The 14,096-nt window shown below is 47.1% G+C and overlaps 1 protein-coding gene across 1 annotated transcript in view; it reads left to right on the forward strand.

The window, feature by feature from the left end:
- Nucleotides 1-1,486: 1,486 nt before the first annotated feature.
- USP22 (ubiquitin specific peptidase 22) overlaps nucleotides 1,487-14,096 on the forward strand; it is a 34,484-nt gene continuing 21,874 nt past the window's right edge. Inside the window, exon 1 of the mRNA XM_082678961.1 lies at nucleotides 1,487-1,702. Coding sequence (XP_082535087.1) covers nucleotides 1,565-1,702 — 138 coding nt within the window. The 5' untranslated portion in view covers nucleotides 1,487-1,564. The remainder of the gene's footprint in view (nucleotides 1,703-14,096) is intronic.

The raw sequence follows: 14,096 nt of genomic DNA on the forward strand, positions 1-14,096 counted from the left end.
TTCTTGAAACCGAATCATATTTACAAGAACAGTAAAACTAAAATACTCGTGACATTGAATATTAATAGAGGTGAATCACATATAATTTGTAACTCCTAACTATTTCTGAGTTTACTTTTTATTAAACGGATACACCTTTCTTTAACATATCCATAACGTGCCTTACTTCACCTGTGTTTTATTCTGAGAATGATCTTATTAGATTCTCCTATAAAAGTTTGTTTGGGTTAATTAATTAGATAAACATTTATTTTTGAGAACCTGCATATAACTAGTACTACTCTGGGCACTGGGCGATACTGACGTTAATAAAACACAAAAATCATTACCGTCATGGAGTTTTCATGCTACGTTGGGAATAGTTAATTAAAAAACAGGGCAGGGAAGTCTGGTGGTCCAGTGGTTAAGACTCCTCCCTCCCTATGCAGGGGGCCCGGGTTCCATCCCTCGTCAGGGGACTGGAGCCCACATGCATGCCACAACTGAGTCCACATGCCAACTAAAGATCACGCATAGGGCAACAAAGATCCCACGTGCCGCAACTAAGACCCGGTGTAGCCAAATAAATAAACAAATATTAAAAGAACAAGTAAATAAATTCTTTGGGTAAGGAGATGAAGGATTTAGGGGTGAGGTCCAGTAGGGTGGAGGAGAAGGCCTCGCTGGGCAGGCGGCGTCTGATAAAGCCACGGGCTGGGGTCGGGCAGGCGGAGGGGCTGCAAGCACCAAGGCCCTAGGCCAGCGTGCCGGCCAGTGTCCCGACCACAGAAGCTTCACCCCACACCCCTCCAGCCGGGCCCTGAGCTCTAACTGCCGCGACAACATCTTTATTTCTCCGTCTTTTAGCTGCGGAGGTGGGCCGGCGCGGGACGCAGTGAAAAGCCCTCGAGAAGCTGGCACCTGTCTTCACGGACCTCCCGCACCTGCGGGGTCCGCCAGCAGGTGCACAGCCCACCCGGAGGACGCGGGACTCGAGCTCCCGGAGCCGTGAATGTGCGGCTAGCGAGCCGGACGGCGACGCCTCGGCGAAACCTGATACAGCGCGCGAGTCTGTGGTTCCCTGCTTCCTATCGGGAAGTCCAGAGTCCACGTGCGGCAAGCCTGACCGGATTCACCGGACTGCGACCCGGTGGGGACCAGCGACCGCCGCCCCCAAACCCCGCCAGCTCCGCCCCTGCGGCAGCGCCCGCCGGCGCAAACAGGTCCAGTCCCGCCTCGCCTCCTCGGAGGGCGGGACGTCACGCGGCCGCCACTGACCAATGGCGGGGGCGAAGGGGCGGAGCCTCTCCAGCTCCACCCATCGCCTGCCCGAGCCCATGGGGGAGGGGGCGGCGGGCGAGCCGCCGGCGGCTGGCGCATGCGCGGCGCGCCCCGGCGGCGATGACGTAGCGCTGTTGCGGCCTCGGCTACCCGCGAGCGCAGCGCGGGCGGCGCCCGCCACCCCGGTCGCGAGACTCCGCTTTGTTCCGGGCCTGTCCCTTGGCCGTGCCGCCCGCAGCCCCGCGTCGCGCTGGCGTCGTCCTCGTCTCCGCCGGCGCCCCGGCGCGAGCCGGACGGCGAGGCCATGGACGCGGAGCTGGTGGTGACGCCTCCGGGCTGTGCGCACCTGGGCAGCTTCAAGGTGGACAACTGGAAGCAGAACCTGCGCGCCATTTATCAGTGCTTCGTGTGGAGCGGCTCGGCGGAGGCCCGCAAGCGCAAGGTGCACCCCCTGCAGCGCGGCTCTGCTTTGGAGGGGGGGGGACTCGCGCTTCGCCGTCCCCTCCCCCACCTCCTGCACGCCGGGCGGGGGCGGGGTGGGCGCGGCCGTGCGTGCGGGGGGGCGGTCTCTCCCGGAGCTGCCGGGTAGGAGGGGGAGGGTCCCCGACGCTGCAGCGCGGGGCGTGTCTTAGGGACCCTCCGGGCGGGGTGGGGCCGGGGATGGAGGCGCTGAGAGGGGGAGGACGCAGCTGCCGAGGCCTGTGCCGCCCACGCTGTGCAAAGCCTCCGCTGCCCTGGCTGGTGCCTGGGGGTTGCTGAGTCGGAGGCTCGGGGTCACCGGGATGCGGGTACAGCCGCCGAGCGCCCAGAGTTCGCAGGGACGCCCGCCCCGCCCTCTGAGTGCGGGCCGACCCCCGGGCCCAGGTTCCGCAGGGACGCGCGCCACCCATTTCAGCGCGGAGCACCCCCGGGCCCAGGGTCTGCAGGGACGTTCCGGGACGCGCCAGCTTCCCCCAGGTGTGCACGGGCGCAGGTGCAGAGTCCTAGAAACCAGCCGGCTCTGCCGCTTAGAGTCGCGTGTTTCTCAGCGCGGCGGGGATTGGGGAGGGGGTCCCCTGTGGCTGCGCAGGAGCGGGTTTAAAGGAAGGACTGTCTAAAGGCAGGTGGGACTGGGGCGCCTCCCTGAGGTACTGAGGGAACGGTACACAGTGTCCTGTTTTTCGGGCGTAGGCACCATCTAAGCGATTAGGCTTATTAGTGACTTGGAAATCAGAAAATGACATTATTTATCTTACCTGAAGAAACTGTTTTTACCGTGTAACGCGATTTTACAGTTCGCAGCCTGAGGGCAGGCGCTGTGTTAGGCAGTGTCCACCTTGAGTAGCATTTTTTATGGGAAAACTAACATCTGCTGAGCATGTAGAGAATGTTAAGCACCAGTTTTCTTTATTTTTATCAGTATTGGTGTTGGGAAGCACTGCCTGTTAGGATGAACTTAAATCGGAGATGAAACAGATTTCTACGAGGATGGGAGTGAGATTCTTGCTGGTGGAATTTTGTGCCCTTAAAATGAAATCGCCTAGTTGATAACTGTTTTTCAGGAGATAATCGTGTTACTGCTCCATATTGTTTGTTGGTCAGTATGCATGTGACCCATCTCCACATTGGGTTGAGGCGGGAGCCCCTGCCCTTTTTACTCTTTCTCTCCTTGTCAACCCCCACCCCTGTAAGTTTTAACTTGAGTCAAGTTTAACCCATCATTAACTTTGCCGAATTTCCTGAGGAAAGGATCACTTTTTCTTTTTTGCTTATACGTGGCTTGGATTAATCTTCAAATGTCAGTTGCTTAGTTTGAAAGCTGATGAACCACGTCTGTATTACTCACTAGTAAGAACTTGAGCTATAGACAGACAAGTGGTGTGAGAACCTGTTTCCGAACTCGGGTCTGTCATGCTGCAGTGCTTTATGGTCGTATCCCAGCAGTGAACCCTTATGTCCTCCATCTGTCATTCCCTGAACGTGCATTTCTACAACCCTAGTGGCCCAGCCAAAGAGGATTTGGTTTGAGGAATGGTGAACAGTGAGTAAGGCACGTTTGGCAGTTTGCAGAGGTTTCTCAGCAGATGTGCAGGCTTAGTAGTTTGGTTTTAACACCAGGAAGTTGTCTATAAAATATTTCAACCTAAGTTAAGCTTCTTTGAGGTTGCTCAAAGAAGCTGCAGTGAGGTCTCAACTACAGTGAAATTACAGGGGTTAAAACTCTGTCTCCTCTAAGTAGAGGTGGTTTATGATTTTTATATCCAAACTTTGATTTTTCTTTTCATGGACAGAGTGAGAAGAGCGTGATCAGATTTGATAATTTTCTGAACGGAAAAATGTTCCCCGATTGAGGACTCAGAGCTACTGGATGTCTCTGGCATGTGTCTTACCACTTGAGGGTTTGTGTGTGAAAATGGAAACGGGAAATGAAGACATCAGGAATTTTCAGTTCTTCTGTTTTTTATAACTTAACCCAGTCTGTGTTCTATTTTGAATATAAAGACACTTTGAGGGACAGGTAATGTTGTTTTAAATAATCCCTTCTGTCTTCTTGAACGGTTTCTGTGATTCTAAAATTTTCCAGCAGTTTGTCCTCAAAAATACGGAGCACTTCTTGTAGCCGTGGTAAATATTTTTACCAAAGTACGTCACCACAAAGTGGAGAAGCTTTGGCACTTTCAGACGATTACTGATTTTGGTTTAATTTGGACAGTAATCTGGAGGACAGGAAACCGTCTTGAAGGTTTCTTGGCACAGAATTTGGGGACTAAGGCAACCCTTTGGGTAGAAAATCTATGAGAGGTTTTTTGTTTGAGAAAAGGGGCTGGAGAGAAGGGACTGTTTCTAGATGCTCTCAGGCACAGAAGTCAGACCTTGCCTGCTCCAGCATTTTTTCTGTTTCTGCCTTTGTGGGCTTAATGCTACTATTTAAAGAACTATGGACCGGGCACCCTGTGGAAGAAAGTGGGCTGATTCCATATTTTTTTAGATCTCCCATTTTCTCTTCAGTCCAGAGTCAACTAACTCTTTTTTTCTTTTTTACTGAAGTATAGTTGATTTACAACACTGTGCCAATCTCTGCTGTACAGCAAAGTGACTCAGTTTACACATATAGACATTCTTTTTTTAAATATTTTTTTCTGTTACGGTTTACCCCACGATACTGGATATAGTTCCCTTTGCTCTACAGTAGGACCTTGTTGTTTATCCATTCTAAATGTAATAGTTTGCATCTACCAACCCCACACTCCCAGTCCATCCCTCTCCCTCCCCACCTCGGCAACCACAAGTCTGTTCTCTATGTCTGTGAGTCTGTTTCTGTTTGGTGTATAGGTTCGTATGTGCCATATTTTAGATTCCACATATAAGTGATGTTATATGGTATTTTTCTTTTTCTGACTTCACTTAGTATGATAATCTCTAGGTCATCCATGTTGCTGCAAATGATATTATTTCGTTCTTTTTTGTGGCTGAGTAGTATTCCATTGTATATACGTACCGCATTTTCTTTATCGGTTCATCCGTTGATGGACATTTAGGTTGTTTTGCCTTGGCTATTGTGAATAGTGCTGCTGCTATGAACATACAGGTGCATGTATCTCTTTTTTTCCTTTTTTTTTTTTTTTTTTTGCGGTACGCGGGCCTTTCACTGTTGTGGAGCACAGGCTCTGGACGCACAGGCTCAGCGGCCATGGCTCATGGGCCCAGCCGCTCTGCGGCATGTGGGATCTTCCCGGACCGGGGCACAAACCCGTGTCCCCTGCATTGGCAGGCGGACTCTCAACCACTGCGCCACCAGGGAAGCCCTTGCATGTATCTTTTTTTTAACATCTTTTTTGGAGTATAATTGCTCTACGATGGTGTGTTAGTTTCTGCTTTATAACAAAGTGAATCAGTTATACATATACATATGTTCCCATATCTCTTCCCTCTTGCATCTCCCTCCCTCCCACCCTCCCTGTCCCACCCCTCTAGGTGGTCACAAATCACTGAGCTGATGTCCCTGTGCTATGCGGCTGCTTCCCACTAGCTATCTACCTTACGTTTGGTAGTGTATATATGTCCATGCCACTCTCTCACTTTGTCACAGCTTACCCTTCCTGCTCCCCATATCCTCAAGTCCATTCTCTAGTAGGTCTGTGTCTTTATTCCCGTCTGGCCCCTAGGTTCTTCATGACCTTTTTTTTTCTTTTTTTCTTAAATTCCATGTATATGTGTTAGCATACAGTATTTGTTTTTCTCTTTCTGACTTACTTCACTCTGTATGACAGACTCTAGGTCCATCCACCTCACTACAAATAACTCAATTTCGTTTCTTTTTATGGCTGAGTAATATTCCATTTTGTATATGTGCCACATCTTCTTTATCCATTCATCTGTTGATGGACACTTAGGTTGCTTCCACATCCTGGCTATTGTAAATAGAGCTGCAATGAACATTTTGGTACATGACTCTTTTTGAATTATGGTTTTCTCAGGGTGTATGCCCAGTAGTGGGATTGCTGGGTTGTATGGTAATTCTATTTTTAGTTTTTTAAGGAACCTCCATACTGTTCTGCATAGTGGCTGTATCAATTTACATTCCCACCAGCAGTGCAAGAGTGTTCCCTTTTCTCCACATCCTCTCCAGCATTTATTGTTTCTAGATTTTTTGATGATGGCCATTCTGACTGGTGTGAGATGATATCTCATTGTAGTTTTGATTTGCATTTCTCTAATGATTAATGATGTTGAGCATCCTTTCATGTGTTTGTTGGCAATCTGTGTATCTTCTTTGGAGAAATGTCTATTTAGGTCTTCTGCCCATTTTTGGATTGGGTTTTTGTTTTTTTGTTATTGCGCTGCATGAGCTGCTTGTAAATTTTGGAGATAAATCCTTTGTCAGTTGCTTCATTTGCAAATATTTTCTCCCATTCTGAGGGTTGTCTTTTGGTCTTGTTTATGGTTTCCTTTGCTGTGTGAAAGCTTTTAAGTTTCATTAGGTCCCATTTGTTTATTTTTGTTTTTATTTCCATTTCTCTAGGAGGTGGGTCAGAAAGGATCTTGCTGTGATTTATGTCATAGAGTGTTCTGCCTATGTTTTCCTCTAAGAGTTTGATAGTGCCTGGCCTTACATTTAGGTCTTTAATCCATTTTGAGTTTATTTTTGTGTATGGTGTTAGGGAGTGTTCTAATTTCATCCTTTTACATGTAGCTGTCCAGTTTTCCCATCACCACTTATTGAAGAGGCTGTCTTTTCTCCACTTCTTGCCTCCTTTATCGAAGATAAGGTGACCATATGTGCGTGGGTTTATCTCTGGGCTTTCTATCCTGTTCCATTGATCTATATTTCTGTTTTTGTGCCAGTACCATACTGTATTGATTACTGTAGCTTTGTAGTATAGTCTGAAGTCAGGGAGCCTGATTCCTCCAGCTCTGTTTTTTGTTCTCAAGATTGCTTTGGCTATTCGGGGTCTTTTGTGTTTCCATACAAATTGTGAAATTTTTTGTTCTAGTTTCGTGAAAAATGCCAGTGGTAGCTTGATAGGGATTGCATTGAATCTGTAGATTGCTTTGGGTAGTAGAGTCATTTTCACAATGTTGATTCTTCCAGTCCAAGAACATAGTATATCTCTCCATCTATTTGTATCATCTTTAATTGCTTTCATCAGTGTCTTATAATTTTCTGCATACAGGTCTTTTGTCTCCTTAGGTAGGTTTATTCCTAGATATTTTATTCTTTTTGTTGCAGTGGTAAATGGGAGTGTTTTCTTAATTTCACTTTCAGACTTTTCATCATTAGTGTATAGGAATGCCAGAGATTTCTGTGCATTAATTTTGTATCCTGCTACTTTACCAAATTCATTGATTAGCTCTAGCAGTTTTCTGGTAGCATCTTTAGGATTCTCTGTGTATTGTATATTTTCTTTTTTTTTGTTTTGGCGGTACGCGGGCCTCTCACTGTTGTGGCCTCTCCCGTTGTGGAGCACAGGCTCCGGACGCGCAGGCCCAGAGGCCATGGCTCACAGGCCCAGCCGCTCCGTGGCATGTGGGATCTTCCCAGACCGGGGCACGAACCCGTGTCTCCTGCATCGACAGGTGGACTCTCAACCACTGCACCACCAGGGAAGCCCTATAGCATCCTTTTAAATTGTAGTTTTGTCCGGGTATAGCCCAGGAGTGGGATTGCTAGATGGTATGGTAATTCTATTTTTAATTTTCTAAGGAACCATTGTACTGTTTTCCACAGTGGCTGCACCAACTTACATTCCCACCGGCAGTGTAAGAGAGTTCCCTCTGCTCCACATCCTTTCCAGCATTTGTTATTTGTTTTTTATTCATTTGGCTGCACTGGATCTTAGTTGTGGCCCGTGAACTCTTAGTTGCGGCATGTGGGATCTAGTTCCCTGACCAGGGATCAAACCCGGGCCCCCTGCACTGGGAGCGTGGAGTCTTAGCCACTGGACCACCAGGGAAGTCCCCAGCATTTATTATTTGTAGAGGTTTTTAAAAAAATATTTATTTAATTTATTTTTTTGGCTGTGTCGGGTCTTCGTTGCGGCACGCGGGCTTCTCTCTGTAGTTGAGCTGTGGCAGGGGCTCCAGGGTGCGTAGGCTCTGTAGTTTGCAGCCCACGGGCTCTCTCGTTGAGGAGCGTGAGCTCAGTAGTTGTGGCCCGTGGGCTTAGTTGTCCCATGGCACGTGGGGTCTTAGTTCCCTGACCAGGGATCGAACCCGTGTCCCCTGCATGGATTCTTTACCACTGGACCACCAGGGAGTACCCTTGTAGAGTTTTTAATGATGGCCGTTCTGACTGGTTTGAGGTGGTACCTCACTGTAGTTTTGATTTGTGTTTCTCTAACAATTAGTGATGTTGAGCATCTTTTCATGTGCCTCCTGGCCATCTGTATGTCTTCTTTGGAGAGACGTCTCTTAAGGTCTTCTACCTAGCTTTTGACTGGGTTGGTTGTTTTTTTGTTGTTGAGTCAGAGCCAACTAACTCTTAAGCCCAGGTTTCTATCTTGAGGAATTGAAATCATAATTTTTAAAGGCCATTTAAATAGTAGGTGTCAAATAGCAAGATACTAAATACCTGCCTTAAAATTTACAGTATTTGTAGATGTCCAGTGACAGTTCCTACACATAAGATAATTGTAGCCCAAACATACGTGAAGGAATGTGTAAATAATTCTAGATGCTGAGATGTTGGTTTTACTGAGAAAGATTAAAATTCATGAATCCACATAGTTTTAAAAAGTAATTGCAGAAGTGATGGTATGAATATGTTCTCAGTGTTTAAAAAGAGAACAGTTCAGGACTTCCCTGGTGGTCCAGTGGTTAAGACTCCACACTGCCAACGCAGGGGACACGTGTTCCATTCCTGGCTGGGGAAGATCCTGCATGCCGAGTGGTACTGCCAAAAAAAAAAAACAGGGCTTCCCTGGTGGCGCAGTCGTTGGGAGTCCGCCTGCCAATGCAGGGGACGCGGGTTCGTGCCCCGGTCCGGGAAGATCCCACATGCCGCAGGGCGGCTGGGCCCGTGAGCCATGGCCGCTGGGCCTGCGCATCCGGAGCCTGTGCTCCGCAACGGGAGAGGCCACAACAGTGAGAGGCCCGCGTACCGCCAAAAAAAAAAAAAAAAAACAGAGAACACTTCAAAGCCATATACAGCAAAGTTATACATTTTTGTTTTTGTAAATATACATGCTGTGTATACTGTTTCCTTTTTTCATTTGTTCCTAATGCATACAGATCTCACTCTGTTGAACTGTGCAATTAATATTCCATTGGCTGGAAATGGCATTGTGTATTTTGCTCTCCCCCCACCCCCCAGGCTTTCAGTTTGGAGGATTTACTAGAATTTGTAAAACTTAAGCCTGGGAATCAGTTTTAAGAAGGAATAATCTTGGGCAAGACCCTTTTAACTGCATGAGTCTTGGTTTGCTGAGGGATTGAAATGTGATTTGTTTACTTGATACAAACCTGAGATGCATTTAAAAAGTGCAGTTTTATGTAAGGGAAACAGAGTAGAGAAATTTTAAAAAAGTGTAAAATATAAAAGTCTAAGATAACATACTTTCATAGAGTACAAGTGGAATGCCCTAACTTCCATTTTGTATCATTACAAAGGGACAGTATAGCTTGTTAGCCTATGAACACTTGCCTAAGAGGAGGGAAGCTTTTGTAGTCAGTATTTCATTTTATTTTATTTTCAATTTATTTTATTGAAGTCTAATTGATTTACAATGTGTTGATTTCTGCTGTGCAACAAAGTTACATTCACACATGTATACATTCTTTTTCATATTTTTTTCATTATGGTTTATCACAGGATATTGAATATAGTTCCCTGTGATACACAGTAGGACCTTGTTTATCCATCCTATATATGCTAGCTTGGATCTGCTAATCCCAAACTCCCACTCCATCCCTCCCTCCCCCTTGGCAACTACAAGTCTGTTCTCTATGTCTGTGAGTCTGTATTGTAGATAAGTTCATTGTGTCGTCTTTTAAATTCCATATATAAGTGATATCATATTTGTCTTTCTGTTTCTGGGTAGTCAGTATTTTAGAAGCATGGTTCAAGCCTTTGGTTGTGGTGTGGAAAGGGAGGTCATTTCAGGTGGAAAATGGCCTTATTTATTTTGAGTCAGTGTTACTTTACTATGTGTTTTTTTTTTAATTAATTTAATTTATTTAGTTTTGGCTGTGTTGGGTCTTCGTTGCTGCGCGCAGGCTTTCTCTAGTTGTGAGCGGGGGCTACTCTTCATTGCGGTGCACGAGCTTCTCATTGCGGTGGCTTCTCGTTGCGGAGCACGGGCTCCTAGGCGCATGGGCTTCAGTAGTTGTGGCTTGCAGGCTCTCGAGTGCAGGCTCAGTAGTTGTGGGACACGGGCTTAGTTGTTCTGTGGCATGTGGGATCTTCTGGGACCAGGGATCGAACCTGTGTCCCCTGCATTGGCAGGCAGATTCCTAACCACTGCGCCACCAGGCAAGTCCCCACTATGTGTTTTAGAAGAAGATTTATTCTAGGGTTCTTACAGGTCATCTCTTTTTATCAATGTTGCTTCAGTTCTAGCGTCTGAGATCTGTCTCCTGAGGTCTGAATGAATCCCTTATGTTTGAAATTTTTAGTAGAAGTGATCTTTGGAGAGTAACAGTTCAGCTGTCACTGGCTTAGACAAAATACCTGAAGTGACCGGACACAGCATCTGGTAGGTGGTAGACCGAGAGCTGTGAAAAGTCCAGCGTTACTGGCTCCACCAGTGACTAAATTAGTATTTTTTGACTCTGCCAGGCGCTTAACGTGATGGTGATGAGAATGCTGCAGAGAGCTGTCTCCTGTCCGTCGTTTTTTTTTTTAGTTCATTTTTTAGATATGTCCTTTTTTTAAAGTAAACTTTTTTCCTTTTCAAAACTTCTTGCTTTGCAGAATTGACTTTTGCTTTATTTATTGATGAATTGGATCTTCCCAGTCATCACAACAAAGCATTGCAGCATTCATACTAAGTAGGGGACAGGCCATTCCAAGTAGAAGATCTAAAATGAAAACAGTTTTTCTTTTGAGGTAATTGTAGATTGACCAGCTGTTGTGAAAAATAGCAGAGAACCGGGCTTCCCTGGTGGCGCAGTGGTTGAGAATCTGCCTGCCAATGCAGGGGGCACGGCTTCGAGCCCTGGTCTGGGAAGATCCCGCATGCCGCGGAGCAGCTAAGCCCGTGTGCCACAACTACTGAGCCTGTGCGTCTGGAGCCTGTGCTCAGCAGCAAGAGAGGCCGCGATAGTGAGAGGCCCGCGCACCGCGGTGAAGAGCGGCCCCCACTCGCCGCAACTAGAGAAAGCCCTCGCACAGAAACGAAGATCCAACACAGCCAAAAATAAATAAATAAATATTGAAAAATATATATATAGCAGAGGACCTTTACCTGGTTTCCCTTGATGGTAACATCTAGCGAAACTAATACACTGTTACAGCCACGAGTCAATATCGATACAATCAGCCCACTTATTCCTATTTCCCCAGTTTTTACTTGCGCTCATCTGTGTGTGTATTTAGTTCTATGCAAATTAATAACAGAGTAGTTTTAGAGTTACAGAAAAGTTATCAAAAATAATACAGAGGGACTTCCCTGGTGGCGCAGTGGATATGTCTCTGCACTCCCAATGCAGGGGGCCTGGGTTCCATCCCTGGTCAGGGAACTAGATCCCACATGTATGCCGCAACTGAGAGTTCGCATGCCGCAACTAAGCAGCCTGCTGCCGCAACTAAAACCCCGCGCAACCAAATAAATAAATAAATAAATATTTTAAAAAAATACAGAGAGGTCCTGTTATCAATCCCCCATCTCCTCGATTGTTAACTTTTTACATTTCTCTGGTACGTTTTGTCCCAGCTAATGGCCAAGGTTGATACATTATTATTAACTAAGGTCATACTTTATTCAGATTTGATTAGTTTTTCCCTGATCCGTCCCAGAACCCCCTCTGGGATCCCACCTGAGATTTGGTCTGAGTCTCTTCAGGCTCCTGTGCGTGTGAGAGTTTCTCAGACTTGCCTTGTTTTTGACGCCCTTAGCGGTTTTGAGGAGGTTTGAGGAGTATCGCTCAGGTGTTTTGTAGGACGTCCCTCGATGTGGGTTTGTCTGTTTCCCTCATGGTTCCTGGCTGTGGTTCCAGGTTTGAAGAGGAAGCCCAGGCCTTTATTTATTAAGGTCTGCACTTGGTGCAGCAGGTGAGGTGAGAAGCGTCTGCCACTGCGAGCTTCACAGAACACCTCACGCCCTCGACCCCGCGCTTCACCTGCTCAGCTCTCTCCCAGCCTTTCGTCCCTGCGTGGGGTCCCCTCGTGGCTGTACCGATCTGTCTCGGTCGCCTCACCCCTGGTCTGCACATGGCATCTGCTGAAGAGCTTGAGGCTTTGCCGGGATCATTTGCCGGGTCTGGATTTGCTGGTTGCAGGCTTGGGGCACAAATTCATCTTTGGTTCTGTTTCCTGCAAATTGGTGGCCGATTCAGAGGCTGCATCAGACCTGAGTTGAGCCCTCAGGCGAGATCTGAAGCAGTGCTGTGTCTTTCCTGAAGGTCCTGCTGCCTGAGTGCCCAGACCTGAGGAGGCAGGTGTCAAGCAGATGTTGAGAAACTGAGGTTTCCAGAGACAGGTGACCTGCCTCACAGACGCCTGTTCTTGCCTCATCTTAACCCGGCAGCACCTGTAGAGGAGGGTGTGTCCGTCACTTTCATCACCTGTTAGCAGTTCTGGGGAGGACAGTGGGAGCAACAGGTTAAATGAGGTTCTAGGATAATCCGATGGCTTCTTGTAGGTACTTGTGATGGACAGTTGGGAGGTGATGGGGCAGGGGCGGGGTTGCTTCTGCCAGGTGTGTGCCCTTCGACCTTGGGCGGCTCCACGGCTCTTGGGCTCACCTGTTTTTCATTTAAGATTATCCTACTTTGTATTTACATAGCATTTTGCGTTTTATAAAGCATCTCTCACGTAATTTCGTTTTGGAACTCACGGTGCAGTTTAGGTGGCCTTGGCAGTTAAGTCTTCTGCCCTGTACAAGGTCACTGATTAAATGCCAGGTCTGGGCCTTGAAATTAGGTCAGTCTGAGTCTGAAGTTCATGCTCCAGCTAAATTATTTGGGCATGTTTTCCAACGCGACCGAGTAATTCTCCAGTCTCAGCTGACACCAGCTGGGCGTCACACAAATCTGACTGTCTGACTCGTTGACCTGGAGTTGGCGACCAATCCTGTAGGTTGAGGGCTCAGTCCCGCAGGATGCACCCACTTCAGACACCAGTCACAAGGCTGTTCTCCCCTTCTCGGGCTCACAAGGCTCAGGGAAACATTTACGTACGTTTACCTATTTATTATAAAGGTTATTATGAAGAATACAGGTGAGCAGCTAGATGAAGAGATCCGTAGGCTGAGGTCTGGGGGGTGCTGAGCAAAGGGGCTTCTGTCCCAGTGAAGTTGGGGTGCATCACCCCCCAGCACAGTGATGCACTCACCTACCCAGAAGCCCTCTGAACCATCATTTAGGGTTTTTATGGAGGCTTCATTATATAATCACGATTAATGGTGGTGCAGTGGTTAAGAATTCGCCTGCCAATGCAGGAGACACGGGTTCAAGCCCTGGTCTGGGAAGATCCCACATGCCGCAGAGCAACTAAGCCCGTGCGCCACAACTACTGAGCCTGCGCTCTAGAGCCCGCAAGCCACGAGTACTGAGCCCATGTGCTGCAACTGAAACCTGCGTGCCTAGAGCCCGTGCTCCGCAACAAGAGAAGCTACCGCAATGAGAAGCCCGCGCACCGCAATGAAGAGTAGCCCCTGCTCACTGCAACTAGAGAAAGCCTGCGCACAGCAGCGAAGACCCAATGCAGCCAAAATAAATTTATTTATTTAAAAAATAGGCAGTGATTAAATCATTACACAGGTGTGATTGATTAAATCATAGGTTGTTGATGGAGGTTGGGGGATGGAGCTAACGTCAGAAATGAAAAGATAATGTGAAAAAGAAATTCATATGAGTCTATAGGTAGAGCAATTCTGTGTTGGTAACAAAGAAGTAGCAGTGTGATTGCTTCATGGTAGCTGAGTGTAATCAGATCAGTGCAGTAGCTTGTACAGTAATGATTGCATGATTGTAAAATGTCTGCGGTACACAGCATTGCAGTCGTGTTCATAATGCCGTATTGGAAACATTCTTAAATTAAAAAGTTACCCGTGACGATAGACTGATACGCAGTATCTCCGACTGCGAGGAGAGCGGGAGCAAGGGGCGCATGCTGTATGGTAATTCTTTGAAAGCAAAGTTTTAAAACAGTAAGAAATGAATATTTTACATTAAACATCCCTTACCTTATGCCTATG

This window comes from Grampus griseus, assembly GCF_964374135.1.
Source record: "Grampus griseus genome assembly, chromosome: 20".
Lineage (NCBI taxonomy): Eukaryota > Metazoa > Chordata > Mammalia > Artiodactyla > Delphinidae > Grampus > Grampus griseus.